The sequence below is a fragment of the Meles meles genome, chromosome 9 (assembly GCF_922984935.1).
Source record: "Meles meles chromosome 9, mMelMel3.1 paternal haplotype, whole genome shotgun sequence".
In the NCBI taxonomy this organism is placed as follows: domain Eukaryota; kingdom Metazoa; phylum Chordata; class Mammalia; order Carnivora; family Mustelidae; genus Meles; species Meles meles.
The window spans coordinates 73,864,879-73,888,637 of NC_060074.1; the positions used below are offsets into that span (position 1 = coordinate 73,864,879).

The 23,759-nt window shown below is 43.7% G+C and overlaps 1 protein-coding gene across 1 annotated transcript in view; it reads right to left on the reverse strand.

Annotated features, from left to right (window-relative positions):
- Positions 1-5,092: 5,092 nt before the first annotated feature.
- The window catches only part of PDE11A (phosphodiesterase 11A), a 380,104-nt gene continuing 361,437 nt past the window's right edge, over positions 5,093-23,759 (reverse strand). Inside the window, exon 20 of the mRNA XM_046018850.1 lies at positions 5,093-6,555. Within this exon, the coding sequence (XP_045874806.1) occupies positions 6,400-6,555 (156 nt within the window). The 3' untranslated portion in view covers positions 5,093-6,399. The remainder of the gene's footprint in view (positions 6,556-23,759) is intronic.

Genomic DNA, 23,759 nt, shown 5'->3' on the forward strand with positions numbered 1-23,759 from the left:
TATTAGTATTTTAATTAGATTTCCTTCTTAGATATACCTTGGGTTTTTTTTTTTTTAAATCAAGTAGCTTACATTTGGGTGCTTACAGTGTTATTATGTAAATTAGCTTATGGGGGGAGCACAATAGCATTCTGGTTTATAAACAGAATTAGTAGAGAAGGCACAACTGTGGATCCTGACATTTAAAGAAAGCAGTCAACCATGCAAAGAAAGAGCTACTCTAAGCCTCGTGTTTACGAAGTACCTTCTGTACCAGGACCAGGTCCTGCTTTGCCTAACTCCCCTCATGAATCCTCACAGCCTCCTATGCATTAGGTGACTCTTATCATTGGCCCCATGGAAAATCATGGGCAAAGCGCAAAAAGAAGCCTGTGGTGGCTGCAGCCCGCTTGCAGGACCTGGCAATTGCTTCAGTGGGCCGGGAGGAGCCACACTGCCCCTCTTCCCTCGCTCCCCCTGGGCGCCTCCTCTCCAGTCATTTGAATTGGCTTTGGATCATTTGCTGCAGTTTGTTCTAATAGAACAGGCACAATGGTGTAAGAATTTTAAAGTTTAAGCACCGGAGCCATTGTGTAATTGTATGGCGTCAGTGTGGCTGGCAGCCCTGCATTGATGTGATCCCCTTGTGTAATTGCCCATGCAAATTCGAGCAATCTGTAACGGACACAGGAGCCCCCATTCGGCCTACAGATTTTTCTCCCTCCAGAAAATCGTCAATAATTCGAAGAACCTTTTGTCATCTTTAAAATGTTCCACGAACAGGACGGTCTCAGTATCCCTCTCATATGGGCAAACATCACAGATCAAGACAAGGTCAATGCGTTGAATTGACAGAATTTAAATTGTCGCTATTCGCTATTCGGATGCATGCTTGCCTCTTTCAGCCTTTAAATCACCCTTCTTGAGAGAGAAAGATTATTCCAGAGGCTTCATTAAACCTTAAGCATTTTATTAAAAACAGAGATATTTAGGTCTCTTAAAGCGGACTGTCTCAAACTCATGAACTGGTTGCTTGGGAAATGGCCATGCCGGTCTGCAAGGTCGTGTTCTTACAGTGCAACATCAGCCCGGCAAATGTGCACAAAGGGAGTGACTCCAGACAACTCAGCTGAAGACATATTTCCCTTCTTTTGTGTAGAATAATAATAAGGAAGCAAATCCGGAGGGGATCCTTTTTAGATTATTGTATATCAAAATAAAATGGCAAAAGCAGTTTTCTCCCATGGAAATGAGACTTAACAAAACCTAGTCTCTTATTTCCATAGAATGCTGTTTCTTTATTCTCTCTCCCCATCCTTTCTCCCTTTCTCTCTCCTTTCTTAATTCTTCTAAAGATGATTTGACCTACATCTAAAGAAAACAAATGGAGATTCTAACACACATTGACACACACACAAAGTGAACACAAAGATGATAGCTTCAAATAGCACATTTTTGGATACAGCGAATACTTCATTTACTTAATAAATATATTTCTGTACCAGTGTATACCTTGGGCAACATTGGTATAGATATGCCCCCAGACAAACAGCTGATCTTTAGCCCTGTTGAGAGATGTGCCAAATATGCAAGAATGTTCAGAATTAAATTAGAGAAGATGTAACCCCAGATTTCTAGATGAGGAAAAGAGAGTAACACAAACTGTGTGAGCAGGACACCAGGCAGTGCTGAGCTGTGTGCTGCTCATGACAGTCCCCGGACATGCTTCATTTTGTTTCTGCCATCTCTGTCTGGGATTCTGACTGCTCACTTAGGCAATTCTGGCCTTCTTGTAGCCAGGCTCGACCTTTACATTTCCTGCCGCACTTGAGTTTGGGGAGTTCTTGACAGCAAGCGGCAGAACAACTGTTTCAAAGACTGTTAACGTTGAAGCAGGTAATGAAACCTCCGTGTGCCGGCGTGGCCCAAGTTTTTAGGGGCCCAAATTAGGTTTGTTCTGTTTAATGAAACTTCTTTGAGATTTTTTTTTTCCAGCCCAGACATTTTTCTTTAGATTTAAATCTTCCCCAGTATGTTTAGATTTCTGTCCTGCTCGAAGGGAGTTGTTTCACACTATTTCTGGGACCAAGACTATATTTTTTCCGCAATTCATTAAGAGTCCGCAGGAGAAATGGATTTTAAAATAATTGTACCGCAAAGTAAATTGAGCAGACTCTGTTTAATGACCTAAGGTAAGTGGATAAAGTATGATAAATCTCAATACATGATAAAAGCAACTGAATTCCTGTAGCGTTAATATTAGATAATATTATGATGCTAACAAAATTTTAAAGATTATTTCTCACACAACCTGGTGTGTATACAAATATAAAATACCTGGAAATGTAGAGACCTCTCAGATCTTAGAAATAAGAAACACATGCAATTTTAATTTCATCTGACTCACTTAATAAATTGCCTTCTAAATTAAAGTGACTGCCATTTACAGGACATCTAGATATGAGATAATCTAAAATTGTCCTCTACGAAGTAAAAGGGTATATTTTTAAAGAAATTGTACCGATGACCATAGCGTTCAGGATCACTGGAGGCAGGCTCTGATGTATCTGTGGTAAGGGTATTTTATATCTATCCCATGGATGTAACTTTTTATTTTGTCTTTAGAAGATGACCCCTCTAGGTTTGTTCCTATTTTATTTGAGAAGAGTAAGTAAGACTACTATGCGGAAAACATTTAAAAAAATACAGCATGGTCCTCTGGTGTAGAAATGAACTGAATAAGAGCCAGCACTTTTATTTTGCAGGTGGGAAACCCAGGACCTGGAGAGTCCAGCTGGTGGCCAAGGGGATGAGGGTCCCCGTCAGCTGAGCTTTGCCTGGTGCCCTTTTGAGTTTGCACGCTGCCCCCCCCCCACCCCCGCCAGGATCACAAACTACATGATAGGCTGGACGTGTATTATGTATATTTTGACTAATAAGAAAATAAATATCGTGTCTGAAAAAATACATCAGGCAGAGAAAGCAGGATGAAGTCATCACAACCATGGCCGAGAGACTGAAGGAAGTGAACATCATCTGGTCAGTTGAAGGTTTTATAAGAAGGCTCACATTTCAAATGCCTTCCTCCAGTAGGAAATAAACACTGATAATACAGACTGAGAGAATTTCTGTGTTTTGCAGAAAAGCAGAGTATATAGATAACCACACATACCTCACAGTCTTGGAAAATTATGCATTATTTAGAAAAGGGATTAAAAATATCTCCAACTTGCAAGTGTTCAACCTCCAACCCTGGGGGGTTGCACAGGGAGGGCGTTGCTGTCCTTTTCCACTGCTTCATGGTCTCTGAGGAACAGACCCATGGCATTAGTCAGCAGTTCCCGAATTTTGACCCACAATAGGAAAGATACTTCGAGACAGGAAAAATAGATGGAGGCAATTACAAACAGCTACTTGATTGATGGTTGACATTGTCAGGGCTCCAGTGTATGGCAGATTGCGATGGTGTTGAACTCCCCTTGCTACCAGTGGCTGTTGCTATTGGCAACCGTGCAGTGAAGCCAATAAAAAGGCAAGAAAATGAGAGGAAAGCTCAACCTTCGTGGAAGCCGTAGGGTTTGTGCAATAAATTATGTTCCCCTTAGCAATATGTAGCATCAACGTTCGGGTCGGCCACAGTACCCCCAGCCGCCTGCAGTCTCTGTCGGACCCTGGGTCTAGTTTTATCATAAAGCACATGCTTTAAAATTTTGCTCTAGATAGACTGGCATCCGTCTGTCGGGGCTATTTATTTATTTATTGTTGGGGATGATAACAGATGTGGGTTTGTCTCTGCCTCACGCGGACTGATTTTCAATTCCCGCTTGTGTTATAAACACGATGTGGCAATAGCTGAAAACACCTGCAGTGCTTCTGAGCGGCAGCCCGCAGCCGCCCGACCAGGGTCTGCCCCCAACTCCGCCCCCCGCTTTGTTCCTCACCTGAAGGAGGCGAGACAGCGTGGCAGAAGCTATTTTCCTTTATAGCAGAGTGATTTAGAAAACTGGCTTAATAAAATCCATAAATCTGAACAATGTCCTCTTACCTGCTCTGCAGAGGCAATTTCCCCTGCACTCATTTTCTCCCCCATTCCCCCAGCCTTTCCTGCAGAGGCAGCTGTGAAGGCGAGCTAGGAACCTTATTGTTCAGGCTCCCACTCCCTCCTTCTCTCTTTGGCCAAACCCCCCTCCAGTGTCTCTCTCTTCTAAGCAATTGATGGCAGGATTCTGCAACCTCATTTGGGTGGGGGGTGGTTAGAAGCGCCATTTTTCTTTGTTTGGATTGACGTTTACTTTGCCTTTGGTGGTCCTCCTACCAGCTGCCTTGGCATCTTTTCTTATTGGGGTGTCTTTTGCTTCTCGTCCTCGTCTTCATTTCCCACCCCCCACCCCCTGGCCTGGTTTATAATTTTCTGTTACTTTAATTCTTGCCATAAAGAATCTTACATTGAGGCGCCTGGGTGGCTTAGCGGGTTAAGCCTCTGCCTTTGGTTCAGGTCGTGATCTTGGGGTCCTGGGATAGAGCCCCGCATCGAGCCCTGCATCGAGCTCTCTCGCATCGGGCTCTCTGCTCAGCGGGGAGCCTGCTTCCCCCTCTCTCTGCCTGCCTCTCTGCCTACTTGTGATCTATCTCTCTGTCAAATAAATAAGTAAGATCTTAAAAAAAAAGAATCTTACATCTTCTCCATTGATACCTGCTCTTCCCTCCCGTTTTTGGTACCTTCATTTACCCATTCTTTAAACATTGTCGGAATATCTGTTGTGTTCTCTCGGGGGAAACCGTGCTCTTTGAGGAACACAGCCCCTATTTCTTTAATACTTGAGGAGTCAAGTTCGTAACTGATATTGACCAGCAACAACAAGAACAAAAATGGTGAACTTAGGATTTTCCAGAGCTGGAACGGACTTCAAGGTACATCTAGTCCAGGGAATCTTCCAACTCCTCAGAGCTCCTTTATGGACCACATCGTGTGTAATCAAAGAGAGGAGAATTTACAGGGGTTCTGGTTCCCCCAACCTGGCTTCAAACAGAGAATTTCAGCTATTAAATATTTTATATCTTGGGCATTCCTCGTAAGATTTATTTGCACAAAGAGTTCTGAGGTTAAAATATGTCTGAAAATCTTTTCCTAATGTAATCTTATTTGACAAATGAAACAGGCTGGGAGAAGTTAGGTGACTTGTCAACAGTCACCCAATCAATCCTGCCAAAGCCAGGGTAGGAAGTCTAGCTTCTAGTCCAGTGTTCTTTGGATGAACCAAACCATGTCCTCAATCTCTTGGGTAAAATGGGGAGCAAAGGAGTTTTGTGGTCATTGCATCGATTTAATATCATTTATTTTAATTATAAACTTAGTTTCCTAGATAATATTTGTCTTCTGACCAGACTGTAATCTCTTCAGTTTTCAAGCATTATTTCTTACACTTAAGGAAAAATCAAAAACTGGGGACCACTGCATTTGGCTTTAGGTTGGTTTTGGTGGGAACCTGACATAGTATACAGAAATACCCTAAGAGAACTCAGGGTAGTCACTGATCATTTTCCGTGTTTCTATGTCCATAAAATGTCTCTGCTATTGGGAATAGTTCCTAAGTATTCATATGTTACTTGTGGTAAATCCAGCTATGGACTTCCTTTCATCCCTCCTTTAATTAAAGTCTATTACCCCAATCCTTCTGGGAGAAGTCTTGGTCTACAACGAAGGTTTGGTTTTAAAAGACTGAAAACGGTGACTGCGATCCCAATGCAGTGCTATGAATGTTGTGTAAACACCAGTGACACGAACACATCTGTTGTCTCCCCACTATGGGCCTTTTGAGGGGAAAACTAGAAATGATTGGTATTTGTAAGGATACTATAGTTTATCTCTTAAGGAGGCAATTATAGAGTTTATCTCTTAGGCAATTCTAAAGGCTCTGATCCATCATTAAGAAGCTTTAGGATAAAAATAAGATACCGCTACAGAATACAAAGTGGGGTTCTCGGGACAAAAGAGGGCTCAGGAGAGGATGCAAAGGCAGGCCTTGCTTAGCCTGTAACCAATGAAGGGTGAGCTAGGAAGTGAAGCAGCGCTAAGGGTGTCCTCACTGCTCCGGGCTCCCTGGGCTGGGAGGACCACAGCTGGCTGTGCTCAGGTGCTGGCTCCTCTGCCCAGCAGCTCCGTCTCAGCCTCAGCCCCTGGATGCTCCCAGGGAAAGCTGAGGGCCCCCGGCGGCTCTCCCTCCCCACCTGCTGCTCCATCCCTCCCATTGTGCTCTCCTCTGCTGACCGCACTTCAAGGTAAAAGCCCAGGCGAGCTTCCCCCGCACAAATTGAGATTCTGTGTCCGCCGGAGCAAAAAGCAACAAAGGGATGCTGTGGACTGGACAAAGCCGGCCCGTCAGGACACAGTCATTTTGCCATGGCAGCGAAGCTGGACGGTTAGTTTCTGTCTTCCCCTGCGGCCAGCATGAGGCTGGAGGAGGAGGGAGAGGCAGCCGCCAGCAGCCTTTTCTGGTGCAGCTCTTCCCACTTTCTTCTGTTCGCGGCCACGGAATCCAGCATCGGCTTCAGTTTCACATTGACCTTCACCAATGCCTGAAAGAAAACAAAAAACAGGTGGAGGAGAAGAACCCGAGTCACTGACATGACTTTCCAGCTTTCACTGTTGAGGACAATGGAAACTGGCTGTAAGAAATGAGAGGTGGTAATTATTTTGGTAAACAAGAGCTATTTACAAGAAGCAAATATGCACGTGACACCACTGTGTTACATTAATAGAACCCAGACAAGGCAAGACACAAAATACCCAGCTCACACATTACTAATATGTCTATTGTTGCCTGCCACGGAGACCTCCAGATCTCAATAGACCATGAACTTCAGTTTTGACCAAGGTATACCCTCCATTTGCTTCACCATGGATGGTTCTGGGTGGACTCACCTGAATAAGAAAGGCCAGGTAACATCCTGAAAGAAGAGAAGGTGCTCATTTTTCACGCTGAGGATCTGGGAGCTGCGCTAAATGTACAGATGTGGATGTGAACATGGAGATGGATGCGCAAGAAGGGAGACAGGAATGGGGAGGTGAGGGCCGGGTGCCGCAGAGGGGAGGAGGGAAGAGGACACACAGGCTGAGGCTGGAGGCCAACCGAGGATTCAGGGTCCTACTTGCAGGAGACTTTCCTAAATATTTTCTCCTTTACTCAATTTTGTTATAAAAAAAAAAAAAAGTGTCCCCTACTCCCTAATGGTATAAACTTCCAGCTTTACAAAACATGGATGGCCTCTGTCATGGAACAAAGCAATGAATAAAACAAGGATCGTGGAGCTGTGGGGGTGTTCGCCCGTGGAAAGGGAGTGTTCCTGTCCAATGCCTTGGGTCTTCATGCTGTGGCCACAGATGATCCCCTCGCTCCATGGAGACACCTTGCGGGTGTGTCCCATCTGTCCCGAGGGAAACAAAGCCACTGCAACGTCAGCAAACCTTCAGAACAGCCTTCTTCAAGCAGGATGTGTGGGGTGGGGGGTGGTCACAGTAAAGCCTCCCAAAGGAGGAAAGACTAGCCCTTCATGTAGAGGGTGTCCCTCCCTAACACGATTGCAAATCAACAATTAGACCTGATCTATCTCTTCAGATAGCCCTGACTCCAGGATAGGAGTTAAATGCAACTGGATGTTAGTTAGTTAAGTGGCTGTTGAAAAGCCCAGAAGTAACCAGGGATCCTACTGAGCCGTGAGCCCTCCAACCTGGCTGAAATGGGGTCCCTTCACACGAATGTTTCTCTCTCTCTCTTTTTTTTTTCACACGGATGTCTCTTAAACGGAGCATATTCTCTCTCTTGAAAGCGGTCTTTATCACACCAGCCACCATTCAATTCTAAATTAGATTTATAAGCCATTCCATATGAAAATAAAACATAGTGACATAATAACTCAGGTAGTGATCAAAATCCCCTTTATTTTTGTGAAAAAAATGCAGGTTATTGCTTTCTACTCGATGCACAGTGTTTTTATTTGGACAATAGCGTGGGGGTAGCAACGAATGCCACGGTTTTATTTAGTATAGTTTGGCACTGGCTCCTCTTCACTCTGATCAAGCCTTTTAATTAAACTGACTACTATAATTCCTATGGAAATTAGTGTTTATGTTATTTTCCTGCTACAAAAGCATTTCTCTAGAACTTATTTTTTTTTAATCCCAGGAGCACAAATTGGAATTTTTTTCTGCCTGAAATGTAATTAAAAACTCATTTGATTACTATATTTCTGGCTCTGTTTTACTTATTAAATTCCTGTAATCAGTTTTCTTTTATGAAGCTGCTGGGAAATGATCTCAAAAACAACACATTTTTCTCTTCCTTGGCAGGTTCCCGAGCATTTACTAAATTACATTCATAGCACCTGCCCATGATTCGAATTACTCCACCAATTTATTCCTTAAACCATTTAAGTTTATTTGGCTTAGCCCCAAATGGAGATTTCTTTCCTTTATCTAGCTCTTTGTTCTCTTTCTTGCTACCTTTGTGGTGAATAAAAAAAAAAAAAATTCCAGGTTGGGGGGAGCAGAACATATTTCTCAGAAGTCCTTCTCTTTCACAGTCTCTTCAATTAAACATGGAATTGTTATAGTAGAATATCGTTTTCCCCTGGTTGGTGCTGGTCTAGGCTAAGGTAGCAAAAGTCCCATCCTGTGCCATCAGTAAGGGAATTGCTCCTACTATTCAGAAAAACTTGGATAGTCCTAAAAACTTCTCAACAGTGAGTGATGCCTGATGAGTTCTGTGCAAGTGCTACTCGTTTGCAAGTCCTGTCTGACTTGTCCTTCACTTCGCCAGAGAGAGGGGACAATTAACACCTGTCTAGTCGCTCTCCATACAGATGCAAAGGGACTCTAAAGGTTAGATACTTGGTGCGATCTGCCCTGGGATGCTGAATCTCCTCTGTGACTCTTAGTGTTTACACATGCCCAGAGACGGTGAACTCACTACCTTACAGATGGTTCTGATTTTAGCGTATTCCTTAGACTGAACTGAAATTTGTATCCTTGTTACTTCTACCTAATGGCCCTTTGAGCTGGAATCTGCTTGAGCACCGTAGGACTGATGACTCATGTGCTGCTCCAAGTGTAGGTCAGCGTTGACCTAAAACCCCAACTTTGGATGTTCTACTTACTGTCCCTTGGGGCAACTGTCTGGCTCATGCGGGGGTTCCCAAGCTCATGCAAGCTCCCCCTGGCCCACCGCAGACAGCACCTTGGACCCTTGTCCACTCCGGACCATAGACCTGGGCATCCAGTCATCCCAGTGGCTGAGGGACCTCCTTGCTTCCTGATTCCATTCACTCTGTTGTTGAGTCCCCTTCTGACCAGCCAGGTACAGTTCATTCCACATTTTATTTATGCTTTGAATAAGTAATACATTCCCATAGTCCAATGTATATAAAGGGTAAAAAGGGTACAATGTAATATCTCCCTTCATCCCTGCCTCAGACACTTGGTTTCTTTCCCTAGAGGCAACCAAAGTTACCAATTTCTTGGGTATCCTGCAAGAAACCTTTTCTTCATATGTAAGCACATATAGAAAATATATACACATAAATAATATGTGTATGACATGTATTATGCATACATACAATACATTATTATATGTGTGTGTGTGTGTTTAATTAGGTTGATTTCCACTAACATTTTGGAGATTTCTCTCAGAGATGGAGGGAAATCAAAACTTTGTGGAACAAAAAAAAAAAACAAAAAAAACCCAAAAAACTTTGTGGAACAACATTACTATGATGCTTGAGTGAGCCCAAATGTACTGTGTAGAAATTAGCACTTGGAGTGTACAGAGAGGAGAGGGACCGAATTCTAATTTTCTATTGCTACAACACTGAGATTTCTTCTGCAGAGCTTAATCTGCTGTGAATCCCATCTATTCTCATTTTCCTCTGAAAAACTGTAATTTTCACTTCTAGAAGTTTGATTTGTTTTTTTTTTGTATCTTCCATCACTCTGCTTATCATGCTTGATCTTTTCTCCACCCTTCTGCACATATAAAACATAATAAATGTCTTAATGTCCTTCTCTATCGATTCCATGATCTGTATCGTTTCTGAGTCCGTATTGATTGATTTTTTTTTTCTCATTATTATGGGCCAAGTTTTCTTGCTTCCTTGCATGCCTGGTAATTCTTGACTGGATATCAGCCATTGTGGATTTTATGCTGTTGTGTACTGGATTTTTATTTAATCTATTTATTTATTTTTGCACTTCTTTAAACATTTTTCAGTTTTGTTCTGGAATGTGGTTAGGTGACTTGGAAATAATCTGGTCCTTTTGAGGCTCACTTTTAAGCTTTGCTAGGTTGGTCCAGAGCAGCCTTTAGGTTAGGGTTAATCTGGGGCCACTACTGAGACAATAATCTTCTGAGAACTGTAGCCGGTACCTCATCCATTTCCAGGGTTTTCTCTCACGTTCTGGCTGGTGGGAGCATGGACTGCTCCCCAGCCTGTGTGAGCTCTGAGCATTGTTCTACTTGTTCCTTTTTGCTGTTTTTTTCTCTCCCCCTCAGCCTTAGCACCCTCCCCACATGCACGCGGCGAAGAGCACTCAAGATGGCTCTGCAGATCTCTGGAGCTCTCTCCCTCTCCCTCTCTGGTAGATTCTCTGGTCCTCTTTCCGGGGAACTCCAACCTCCTTGGCCTCCCCAGATCACGGGCTCTGTCTCCCCAGCTCCGTAAGAGGGCAGGGCTCTGCCTCGGTTTCCCTCCCTGTGCCGCAGCCTGGAAGTTGTCTCCAGCAGCCAGCGAAGACAATGGCAGGCCTCACTTCATTCGTTCCCCTCTCTAAGGAATCACGCTATTGTACTGCATGCTGCCTGTGTCCACTGTCTGTAGACTGTTGTTTCATGCTTTCCCCCCATCACTCTCTCACGGCCAGCAGTGGAAGTCCCTTATCAGTGGTTTTAAACAGCTCTGTTTTGGGGACTATCCTGTGAGCTCCTACGGAGAGTGGAAATAGAGCCTGTCATCTTTTTTTTTTTTTAAAGATTTTATTTATTTATTTGACAGATAGAGATCACAAGTAGGGAGAGAGGCAGGCAGAGAGAGAGAGAGGAGGAAGCAGGCTCCCTGCCAAGCAGAGAGCCCGATGTGGGGCTCGATCCCAGGACCCTGGGATCATGACCTGAGCGAAAGGCAGAGGCTTTAACCCACTAAGCCACCCAGGCGCCCCAGAGCCTGTCATCTTTATGTCTGTAGCTCCTACTGTAGCGGCCCTGGGGAACAAGAACCTTTCCTCTCCTCTGCCCCCAGAGCAGGGGCAGGAAGAAGGGGTGAGGCTAAGACAGCTGCCGGTAGCTGAGAGTGGGGTCAGGACGTTCTGACCTGCTGCAGAATGCTGCTGTAAAAACAATCCCAGAATGACCCTCCTGGGAAATGAATATAGTATTCCCTCCTATTACCATTATTCCTGAGACCATGTTTTTTTAAATCAGCTTACCAAGCTGCTAGGACTCAGATTCTGGCCCTGATTTCCCTCTGCCATCGTGGTCCACATAGACTGTCATCTGACCTGGTGTGTGCTTATTAGCTGACCGCAGTTACTTCTTAGAACTCAACTGCTCCATAGATGGGGCAGATGTGGGACAAAGAGATAAAGAGAAAGCCATATTCTTAGAAAGACTCATTACTCCTCTATTCTGTTGTTGGAAGGGGGCGTAAAGGAGCACCAGCAAATTAAAACCACATTTGTCTTTGAACTTGAAAATGTCCAACTCTGTCATTAATATCTTTTCAAAACTTTGAGGGAGTTGGGGAGCCTAGGTGGCTAAGTTGTTAAGTGTCTGCCTTCAGCTCAGGTCATGATCCCAGGGTCCTGGGATTGAGCTCCGCATCCGCTCACTGCTCAGCGGGAAGCCTGCTTCTCCCTCACCCACTCCCCCTGCTTGTGTTCCCTCTCTCGCTGTGTGTCTCTCTGTCAAATAAATAAATAAAATCTTAAAAAAAACCAACCAAACAAACAAAAAAAACTTTGAGGGAGTTATCTGAGCTGGCTATTCATTTATTTTTTTAAAAGGCCAAAGAGAGAAGACGGTTTTCACTTCCTATGGTTGAATTATATAATTCCAGAGTGCTGGCAATAATATTTAGTATTTTCTGTCTTCCCTCATTCCCACCTTACCCAAGAGAAATAATCAGAAACTAAGAGGTACAATACATGGTGGAAAAGAATGAATTTAAAGTATTTCTTCGGGGTTCCTGAGTGGTTCAGTGGGTTAAGTGTCTGCCTCTCGATCAGGTCTTGATCCCAGGACCCGGGGATCGAGTCCCGTGTCAGGCTCCTTGTTCAGCCAGGAGTCTGCTTCTCCCTCTGCCCCTCCCGCTGCTTGTGCTCTCCCGCTCTCTCTCTCAAACAAATAAATTAAAAAAAAAATAAAAAATAAAGTATTTCTTTAATATCAATTTTTTTTATAAAATATAAAATCAGACTTGGAGCCCATCTCAACTGTTTGAGGCAATATCCCTGTTATGAAGATACGATCACTTTACTACCAGGATTATTTACTTTCTGAGTGGAAAATGTCAAAAAGCCCATTTGAGGGTTGGTACCTTGAAATGGGAAATCACCGATGTGTGACCAGCTGGTGTCATCTCTGCACAGAGCTTCACCGGGAGGGGCAGGAGTGCGTGCAAGTGGTGGCAGGCCCTGAGATTCTTTTGGGTTCACAGGACTGGCCAGAGCATCTCTGAGGAACAAAGACAGCTTCTCCTGAGGGTATGCACCTTCAGAAGGAAGGGGCCAATTGTGGGAGGAAATCCAAACTTTTACATTGTTGAACAGCTACGTTTCTTGGTTCCCAGAGGTTCAAGCTGACATAGTCCTGAATTTTCCATGCCACACGGCAGCGGTGGCAGCCAACAGCGGTGCTGTTGGCTAAGGAGCATATTTGGCTCACCAGCCTTCCACTCTTCTGCGAAGGCCAGAGGTAGTGAACTGCTTGTCCTGAACTCATCACCTTCCTCCAAACCTTCCTCTTCAGTTTACTCTCGTGGGGAACTGAACATTATCCCCTCCACACAACTGTTGAGCCCAGAAATCTATGAGCCATCCGTGACATCTCCCTCAGCCCCCTGCCCCCAAAAATCAAACTTATCACCAGGTCCTATTAATCCTGCTTCTAAGGTATCTTTGCATGTCAGTGTCTTGCCGTGTCTCCAACCCTGGTTTAGATGACGGTCAGATTCCCAACTGCTCTAACCTGTTCCTCTCATATCAAGATGCCTGCCTTCCCCTTCCCCCATCCAATTAGCCATCCACATTGTAGCCACAGATTCCAGCCCGCCCTTCTCTACCCTAAGCCTTTCAGTGGCTCCCATTTGATATAAACGTGCTAGAAGACTCTACCAGAAAAGGAGAATCACGGTATTAAAAGAGAATGGAATCCAAAATAAAACAGAATAGGAAAAAAACCCATAAAACCCAAAGGAAAACTTGGGTTAGGGTACAAAAGCAGAATTTTGAAATGCCCAAATAATCCCATTAAGTTTTCTAGAAAACCTGAAATCCTCATCTTTCTATGCATCTTTCTAGTATTTTCCTAAGTAAAAAAAAAAAAGAAAGAAAGAAAGAGAAAAGCTGAACTCCACATGGTGTGTTTGGCAGGGGAGTCACCAAAGTGTTAGTTACTACATGTGAGAGCAGATGGAGCTGGCTGTGGGGTCCAGATGGAAGGCAGCAAGCAGATTCCTCCTCAACCTCACTCCTTCTCTTCCCAGTTCAACGGCCTTTGAAACTCAAGGTTGTGTAAAAATTAATTTGCATTAAATTGCTTAAGATAATGTATTAACTACCATAGGAGGCTTCCAGCAGTTTTAAAAACTTGCTTCGAAAAACAAATAATCAGACACTAATGGTGAACACAGAAGCAAGCCAAGACTTCTGTGAATAAATGTTTTTACACATTAAAGACACCAGTTTTAAAATAAATCTTTAGTGTGTAATTTGCTCAAGTCAGAAAGTTAATAATTATCGTTTACAAACGTTACACATATAACTAGGCCAGGGACTGTGTACTCTTGGGTTCTCCCCAGGCTAGACTGCAGTGGAGTTCAAAGGGCTCTAGCATTATGACTTCTGCCCCATTTGGGGACAGGGTCATTTACTCTGCCAAGACTCTGGTATTTCTAACAGAGATTGCTAGTTGCCTTCCCAATATGTATCAGGAATGGTCGGGGAACTATAAGCAGAATTCATGAGGAAGAGTTTCTGAGAAAACTCTTAAATGGGGGTTAATTCAGCTGGGAGGTATATTCTTTTGCTCTTGGTCCTACTCTTTATTGGTGCTGAATTATTAACATGATGGCTGGAGCTATAGTGGCCACTTTGTGACTATGAGGCAACTTTGAGTATGGGAGCCATGTGCTAAGGAAAGATAAACAGGGACTGGGTCTCTGATGGCTATGGAACTACTATATCATAGCAGTCTAGAGTGGACTTCTCTGGACTATTGTGAAGCAGAGAGAAAAAGAAACCTACTTTGTTTAAGCTATTGTGATTTCAGATCTCCGTCAAGCTGTGTGCAATTCCTAATTGAGAGAATTGATGTCATGTTATAGGTCTCTGTTTTCTGTCGAACTATGCAGATGTCAAAGAATTCTAGTTGATCCCTTGCACTGGGGAATTATGAGTTAACTTTTTATGATAGTGGGTTATAAATGAACTGTAAGAGACAGCAGAGGCTATACACTGTCCCTTTACTGTTCCTCTGATAATAGAATCCATTCCATGTGCTTTGAGTAGGCATAGTAATTCAGGCCTGACCAACAAGAGTGCCCCGGTGACTGGTGTAGGAATGGGGCTGTGGCTCAAGGTAAGGCAATCAGAGCTCTCTCTAGGTTTTACCTGGGACTGCTAGAAATGAGGTTTTCCTTTTCATGTTTCTTTTGGTGTGGTAATACCTATAACAAACATGTGACCTTAGAGCTGCCAGCACGTGTGAGGAAAGGCTGATTGAGAATGATGCCAAAAGATATGTAGGAGGCGGAAAAAGGGGACATATCTTATGGTATCCTTTGAATCCCTTGGCTCTAGCTCTGCCACCCAGCCAGCTGTGCCTCTCAGCTCACTAGTTTCTTAAGCCAATCAATTTCCATTTCAGCTTAGACTAATTTGAGTGAGTTTCTGAGCTCCAAATAGTCTTTTCCTGTTGTCACTATTTGCCTCTGTCACTCCCAGAATTACTCCAGATTGAACCCCCACCACCAGACTTTGAACTGGTGGCTGACCTAAGGAAGTCTCAGCTTCCTCAGCACACAAAGTTGCTGCTGACACTCACTGGGCCGTGCTCTCTACCAATCAATTAGATTAGTGAGGGTCAGAGATCAGTTAGCAGTTCTTTCCCTTCTCCTTGAATCCCAGGAGTCTGCCAGTTTCTTTAACAGGCTGCTCATTCTTCGCCTGCCATGTTATGGGGATTCAGAAAATGCTAACAGTGTATGCCAACTCCCTCTGGTGGCAAAGTCAGCAGTCCTGTGGAATTTCAGCTTCTCAAGGGAATCGGGACTCACCATTTTCCCTGTGGGCCAGGTGAGCTCTGACAGAAAGGACAAACTGCAACTAGCTGTTACTTTCTCCTTAGTGGGAATTTGTTATTACTTCCTGTTTGCCGTAGTGGGTGAGATGCTTTCTCCATTTGAGAAAATTGGTTTTCTATACATGTGATATCTACTCTCTAGATCTGTTACTTGGAAGCTGGAACAGCTTGGCTGTGTCCAAATTTTGCAAATGCTAAAAAACATTGTCAGAACTTTCTGAAAAATTTTAGTGACATTTGAGATCTTAAAATCTAAATAATGTGAAGCAGTTACCCGAAGGGCGGTAAAGATGATAAAGCCACAGAGGTAATGCTTATTAAGAGAGCACGTGAGCTCATTAGAATCCAATGTGAGAGTGATTCAGATTTTTAACGAGAATCCTCAGGGCATAGTCTGGTCCAGCTATAACACTGATGTTTGTAGTATCAATGTCTAATATCCTGAAAGCTAATTACAGTACTAGTAATAACTTAGATCCTTTTCTTTCCAAGGTGTGAAGCAGGTGCTCCAGTGCTCGGTAGTGATCTTCTCTCCCTCTTTTCTTTCTGCTTGCAGTCCCTTCCTGACCTCTCAGGTTACGTGTTTTGCTTACTGTATTTATACACTCAAGGGATTCCTCTGTGGAAAATGATATTTACAAATGACATTAACATTCTGAATTAATGAGGCAGGAATTTTAGTCTCTCCTGGGATTAACAGCATTGTTATTTCCATCATATAGGGCAAGAGTCCTAAACTCAAATGTCTACAGGGACAGGCCTGTAGAGTTAATGCATGAAATAGGCTTCACGAGACAGCTGGGAGTCGTGGGGCCTCCGGGAAACTGGACAGTTCACAGTGTTAAAAACTGCATTCAGTTCTGTGGGCTGCCATGTGCCTGCCGTGACAGACAGGAAAACCCATCTTGCCAAAATGAACTCAGTGCTGAGGACTGAATGTGTCCCATGTTCCAGGCTCCATTTGAGGATCTCTCCGTATGCGAGCTGATTAAACCCCACAACAGTGTGGGGAGATTGGTATTATTGACTCCATTTTGACAGATGAGGATCCTTAGATTGGGGGAAATTAAGTCAAAGGCACCAGTGTGAACACGGTTAAAAAACAGCATAGCTGCAAAGTCAGTCGTGGCCTGCCTGAGTACAGAGCCCGTGGTGTCTTCCCATGAAGGGTTCTCACTGGGACGCTGGGAATGACAGGTGTCTGTCTCACCTAACTGCAGTGTCAGGAGAGAGGGGCGACTCTTTTGTTCTGGGGCCTGGGACACTGTTTCAGGACAAACCCAGGGGATGGAGACAGCCTCCCTGAGTAACGAAGAAACACCATCTCCCAAACATTAGACGTAGACAGTGACTCTTTTATCTGTGACTCATCTACTCTCTCCTGCCCCAGGAAAATAAAACAAGGGTTTTAAGTAGTAAATAACAGGCAGGCCCAAAGACAGCTTGTGTAAATGGGAGCAAGGAGAACCATCTCTTCTGTTATAATGAGCCCCTCTAGGATACTGTCCTAGGTTATCCTGTTGGTTGGGTTTTTAGAGCGTATTGGTAGCTAATCAATCATGTTCACGGTGTAGGCAACATCTGACTTGGAAGGAACGGCTGCTGACCCAGAAGCCACAGCCTTTGATGAATGGGGCTTCGTAGCAGGGGTGGTTAGAGCATGTAACTAAAGCTCAGCCACACCGCTCCGAGCACCAGGATGTTTTCCGGTAAAACTCCACCATCTGCGATTTTATAGAAATACATAGACTTGATTATTTTGGCCAAGTTCAATGTGCAAGAAGGACCATTTAAACATTTTCAGTTTGTTTAAATACATTTTGTGTGGATTTCTAAACATTTTGTGTGGATTTCTCAATTATTTGAGTCCTAGGCTTCCCTGAACAGAACGGATGGGGTGCCTACGTGGGCGGGGGTTGTATAAATATGGAGTTGCAAGTCCATGCCTTTGGCGAGAATAGTATTCTGAGGAAGGTGCTATGGGGCCTCAAGAAAGGATTCTAGAATACTCCATGAGCATTTTGATCGTCGATTTTTTTTTTTTTAGCTTGTATTTGAGCATTTCAAAGGAGTCAAAACACTAATTATTGGTACTGATGAACTGTATAGTGGGCACCATGCAGATGACTGGGGAACATCTCTTGTGAGGCTTTACAGGTGTCCCCATGCTCAGTACCACACAGGCTGAGGAAAGAGCCCTCAAGGCCCATGCACCCCAATGTCCCACATCTACAGAGCCCCAGATCCAGAGCATCTGTGAGAAATGCAAGATCCTTGGGACAAAAATCCTCTAGTCCTTTGTTGGTCTCTCTCTGTATGGTAGGAGGACCTTCTTTTTCTTCATTTTATAAGATAATGAAGAAAGTGAGAGTTTGGAGAGAGAGACTAGGAAGAGAAGAAAAGGAATATTTTGCAGACACTACTGGGTCTATGAGGAGGATGTTTCTTCATTAGCTGACTTTCTCTTTGTCCAAAGAAAGAGGTCAACGTGGTCATTTTAAGATCTGGTCCAGGGCATGTTATCGTGGCTCTTCTTTAATTACATTGCTAACTTTCCCAAAAGCTATGATACAGGAGAAGTTTGTGTGTGGGGGGACAGCAGGACCACAACACTGGGCATTTTTTTTTTTTTAATTACATTACTGAAGTGCAGTTTATGGATGGGAACCTCAGAATGTTATGAATAGAAACTTCCTAATGGGCAACTATTTTCTATCTTTCAACTTAGGGACCATTTAAAAGTAAATAAGTGGGGCACCTGGATGGCTCAGTGGGTTAAGCCTCTGCCTTCCGCTGGGGTCATGGTCTCAGGGTCCCGGGATCACACCCTGCATCAGGCTCTCTGCTCAGCAGGGAGCCTGCTTCCCTGTCTCTCTCTCTCTCTCTCTCCTGCCTCTCTGCCTACTTGTGATCTCTCTCTCTCTGTCAAATAAATAAATAAATCTTAAAAAAAAGTAAATAAGTAGCCCAATAAAATGACAAACTAGAACTAAATTCTAAAACTTACATGGAAAGATAAACAAGCATTCTTAGAAAAAAAGGGTGAAACTAGGGTTATCATTCAAACATATTATAAAAGACATTAATTAAGGTAGTATGACAAGGTGGACAGATTGATAGAACAGAAGAGAAAGACAAAAAATAGAGTTAAATTTAAAGAAACTTAGCGTATGATGGAAGTGAGTTTTTAAATCCTAAGGAAAAACACCAGTCAAAAGCTGCTGGGAAAACTGGGGAGTCATCTGAAAACCTAGTTGGATTCTGACCTCATACGTCACATCCAACAAAATAAAGTACAGCCAGATGAATCAGGGTACAAATGTAAAGGAAAAAAAACCATAAAATACTAAAAGATGTTCTGAGAAAAACTCTTCATTATCTTTTTGCAATGGGAAAATCATTCTATGTATGACTTGGAATCCAAAACCACAAAAGAAAAGAGTCCTGAATTTGACTACTTAAAATCGATGTATTTTTCTACAGCATAAACAAAGGAAAAAGGTAAATGACAACCCGGGGAAAATATCTGCCACTTTTGCTCAGATAAAGGTCTATTTCCTTAATATATAGTGAGCTCCTACAAATCAAAAAGAAAAGACTGCCAGCCGAATAGAAAAAATGGCAAAAATATGAAGAGTTTACAGAAAAAATACTAGTTACTTCTGACAAGTCTATCCTAAAAATATGATTAGACTCATTTACGATATAGAAAAATGCAAATGAAAACCATGAGATAAGCTTTACACTATCTTATTAGCACAATTCAAGAAGTTTGATAACATAGTTTATTAGTAAGGGTGTGGAAAGAGGAGTCCCTCACATATTCCTGGTGAGAATATAAATTGGTTCATACCCCACAGAAGGAAAGTTGGCAATACCTATCAAGATGTCAAATGCTTGTGTGCCAAATGGCCAGTAAATTCCTCTTCTGAGTATTTATCTTACAAATAAAGTGTGAAGAGTATGCATTTACAAGAATACTTATTGGACAATGTTTACAGTAGCCAACTATGAGAAATGACATCGGTGTCCTTAAGTAATTAATTATCGGTTCAAGATTTTATTCTTTATCTTTAAAATCTAAGTCTGGGCACCAAACAGGAAAATCTCAAATATATATTAAGTATGAAATATATGTGAAATCTCACATATATTAAGTGTGAAAAAGCATGGTCTGGGGCAGGATGTATTATGCTCATATATGTGCACATACATAATACATATGTAGACACGTGCATACAAGTATATACATATCTATGAGCAGAGTGTGTGTACATACACATATATGCTGCATTAGAAAACACTGTATGGGGCGCCTGGGTGGCTCAGTGGGTGAAGCGTCTGCCTTCACTTCGAGTCATAATTCCTGGGTCCTGGAATCAAGCCCCACATTGGGCTCCCCACTCAGCGGGAAGCCTGCTTCTCCCTCTCCCTCTGCTGTTCCCCTTCCTTGTGTTCTCTCTCTCTCCCACTCAAATAAATAAATAAATAATCTTTAAAAACAGTGTATAAGCACTGTGTATTAGATGCATACAAGAGAAAGTCTTTAAAGGTGGTGGCCCCCAAGGGACCCGAGTGTGAGGAAGGGTCACTTTTCTCTAATACTTTCGTGCCTTTTGAATTCTGTTCACTGGATGTGTATAAAGTACTTAACAGTAAAATATTGTATTAAAAAATTTTATCATGAACTGATAAAGGAACTAGCAATCTTCAGTCATGTGTGAGACTTATTAAATAACACCTCATCTACCTGATGGTTCATAGTGAAAGAAGGCTTACAGATACAAGGATAAAGAAGAGAAATGCTTAGTTCATGAAGATCAAAAGAATTTAGTATTTCACCACCATAACTCAAAAATTATTTCAGGACGTTCAAGTACGCGGCGATACTGTTATGTATATGTTATGCGACGATATTATAACCCCCTCCCCCAGGCCACTCTCCCCCCTACATCACAAATAAGGGCCCACTACCTCATTGATCCTAAACATTTCCTCTGAGAAGCGATCAATGTCCCCTGCCTGGCTATTAAATAGATTCTGAAAAACTCTTCAATCCGTATCAGTCTCATATCCTTATTTAGTTCCTCAAATGTGCCCTCAGCTGGGAATTGGGCAGGCAACTGGGATTCTGCTGTGTTCACCACGCATTTGAAGGGCCCCATCCATCATCATTGCTGGGCCTTTTCTGATGCAATGTAGCTTGTTCTTTGTCTTTCTTAAAAACTGAATGGCTGTTAAATTATCCATTTATCTTCCTTCAGATTTTCTGTTCAGTTTCTCAGGCCCTCTCAGGGCTGTCTTTTCTATCTTGTTTGCTGACTTTTCATTCCATTTTCCCTGTTCTCCGAGGCATCTCGGTTCACCATGCTGTCCTTCAAAACAAACTCCCTGGTTCAGTCAGCTTTCTGCTTGCTGGAAATCTGCCTCACTACTCGTGTAGACTTCCTTTTCACATTTTGTCCCTTCAGGATAGCTTTGGATACTCTGAGATAATACGTTTCAGACTTTCCCCATAGATGGCAGGGTGTTTGGGGACAAACCATCACTGAAGATCAAAAGTCTTGCTGGGGCGCCTGGGTGGCTCAGTGGGTTAAAGCCTCTGCCTTCGGCTCAGGTCATGATACCAGGGTCCTGGGATGGAGCCCCACATCAGGCTCTCTGCTCCGCAGGGAGCCTGCTTCCTCCTCTCTCTCTGCCTGCCTCTCTGCCTAGTTGTGATTTCTCTCTGTCAAATAAATAAAATATTAAAAAAAAAAAAGTCTTGGGCTGTAAACCGGCTCTGCCACTATTAACTTGGGTCACAAGTGACCTTTCAAGTTACCGCTTTCCCGACCTACAGATTATTTGCAAGCTCACTTCTTGTCAAGAATCTTCATATCACAACAGCACGTTGTCTTCATGTACAGTGACCCACTGAGGATGTGAAGTTTGTGGCACATTAAGGCCTACACACACACACACACACACACACACACACACACTCTCTCTCTCTCTCAGGTGGTAGCAGGAGTCCAGATTTGGAAGCAGAAAGAATCTAAGCTCTGTCACTTAATAGCTGTGTCTTCTTGGACAAGATACAGAAACTCTCCCGCCTCAGCTTTCACATCTGGAAAAGGAGGATGATAGTAGTATCTGGCCCGCTACCTCTAAGTAGACTGAATCAGATAATGCTTGGAAGGTCAGACTGGTGCGTGGCACATAGTACGTGCTCAGGAATGTTATTAGAGACTCACAACATCTTAGTAAGCTGGGCAGTTTGGCTGTTATTCCAATTTACAACACTGGCCACTGAAGCTTGGGGGTCATATTAATGATAGTAACAATAATAATGACTCACATGTATGGAGGGCATTAACCTATCATGTTTATTCTTCCCAAAGTATTTCCACTTGCCTCCTCTCCCTCAGTTCAGACTCTTAGAAAGGCTGTTATTAACTGTCATCAATTCCCTTTGCTCCAAGAAGAGAGTCCCTTTGTAAAACCAAAGATCTTTAAAATGTAGCAGAGTGGAGATACTTTCGGTCCAACCTACAGGCTTGTGGTGATCACCATACGAAGTCCAAGGAGGGGTGCCTGGGTGGCTCAGTTGGTTAAGCATCTGCCTTTGGCTCAGGTCCTGATCCCAGGATCCTGGGATCGAGCCCCCGTTAGGCTCCCTGCTCGAGGAGGAGTCTGCACCTGTCTCTCTCTCTCTGCCCCTCTCTATGCTTGTGCTCTGTGAAATAAATAAATAAAATATTTAAAAGAAAGAAGTCGGAGGATAGCAAGCTTTAGATTTTATGAGTGTGGAGGGCGGCTTTGAAAGAGGATGCTTATAAAAACACTCAGCTCCTACTGGCCCGTCGTAGGTCTCATTTCTGTTTCTCTCTGCCCTGTCCTCTGTGGGTCTTTGTTGCTCTCTTTCTCCTTTCCTACTTAGTTTTTGGCCTTTCAGAGCATCAGTAGCACTGAGACTACGGAGGACATAGGAAGGCGAGGACCTGAAGAATTACTCTTCCTGTTCTGTTATTTTATGGTTCTGTAGTTTATCCTTTCCTTTGCTGGTAGGAGGCAACGGCTGGTAGGCTGAAACTCCTCCTAATCAACCGGGGTGATTGTGAACAACTAGTATAACCACCCTACTTTCTCAGCCGTGAAATAAAGACAGAAATGCTAACGTCCGCCACAGGGCACCTCGGGAATGATGGCTTATTTCAGGGCATGTGGAAAGTACACGCCGCAGAGGGGACCCAAGGGCTTCCCAGGGGCGCAGCGACAACCCACTCTTTTCCCGTTTCTGCCCCCGTCCTTGCTGGCTGTGTTGCCAAGGCCGTCCTGTGGGGTCTCCCCGCAGCTGAGGAACAGCCTGCACGAGGCGGAGGGCAGAGGGCGGTGGCGCTGCATGTGCGGGGCATTGCTGCTGAGCCACAGATGCGATGAATGCAAATCAGTGCAATGCGCTAATGAAGGAAAATGCAGAGGGGCCCCGAGGCTCTGTCTCTACCTCCAGGGAGGAAACAGAGCTTTTACCAGGAGCCTGTCATCTGAGCAGATTCCTCAAGGAAGAGTAGGGTTTGCTGGGGGAGAAGAGGGAGAGGTAGTGCGGGCAGTGAGCGCTGTGTGAGCAGAGGCATGGTGTGCGAGCGTGCACGCATGTGTGCATGTGTGCACGCTCGCACACCAGTGGAGTGGCAGTTTGGGAAATGGCTGGTGGCCAGTTACTTCAAGAGCAGAGGGGACGGAGGAAGGAGGGAGAGAAGGTGAGCAGAGGAAGGTCAAACATGCCAGCTTTGACTTTTCCCTCCAAGAACGGGGAGGGTCTGAAGGACTCACGATCAAATTTGCTTTAGATAACTCCCCAGTTGATTTTGCGGATGGGACTGAGGGCATGAAGCCGGAGAGGGCCTGCTGAGTGTGCCAAGGTCTGAGTGGGGACAGAGGACCCAGAGGAAGAGAAAAGTCATGATGTGGCAATGAGAAAATAATAACCGGAACCTGGTCTTGTTTTATAATGTATTTCCGGTCTTATCAATGATACCAGGTTTTTTTTTTTTTTTTGATACCAGGTTTTTTGAAGTTGTCTTCTTTTTTTTGTATTTACTGTATACTCTGAATTCCTTTTTCCCTTCGTGTCTTTTGATTTGCTTCCACTCCTTCATATTGGAGGCTCTCCTGAAACAGCCAGTGGTCCTTCTCTGTTTGCATAAATCAAGTGCAAGGCACGGAAAGACA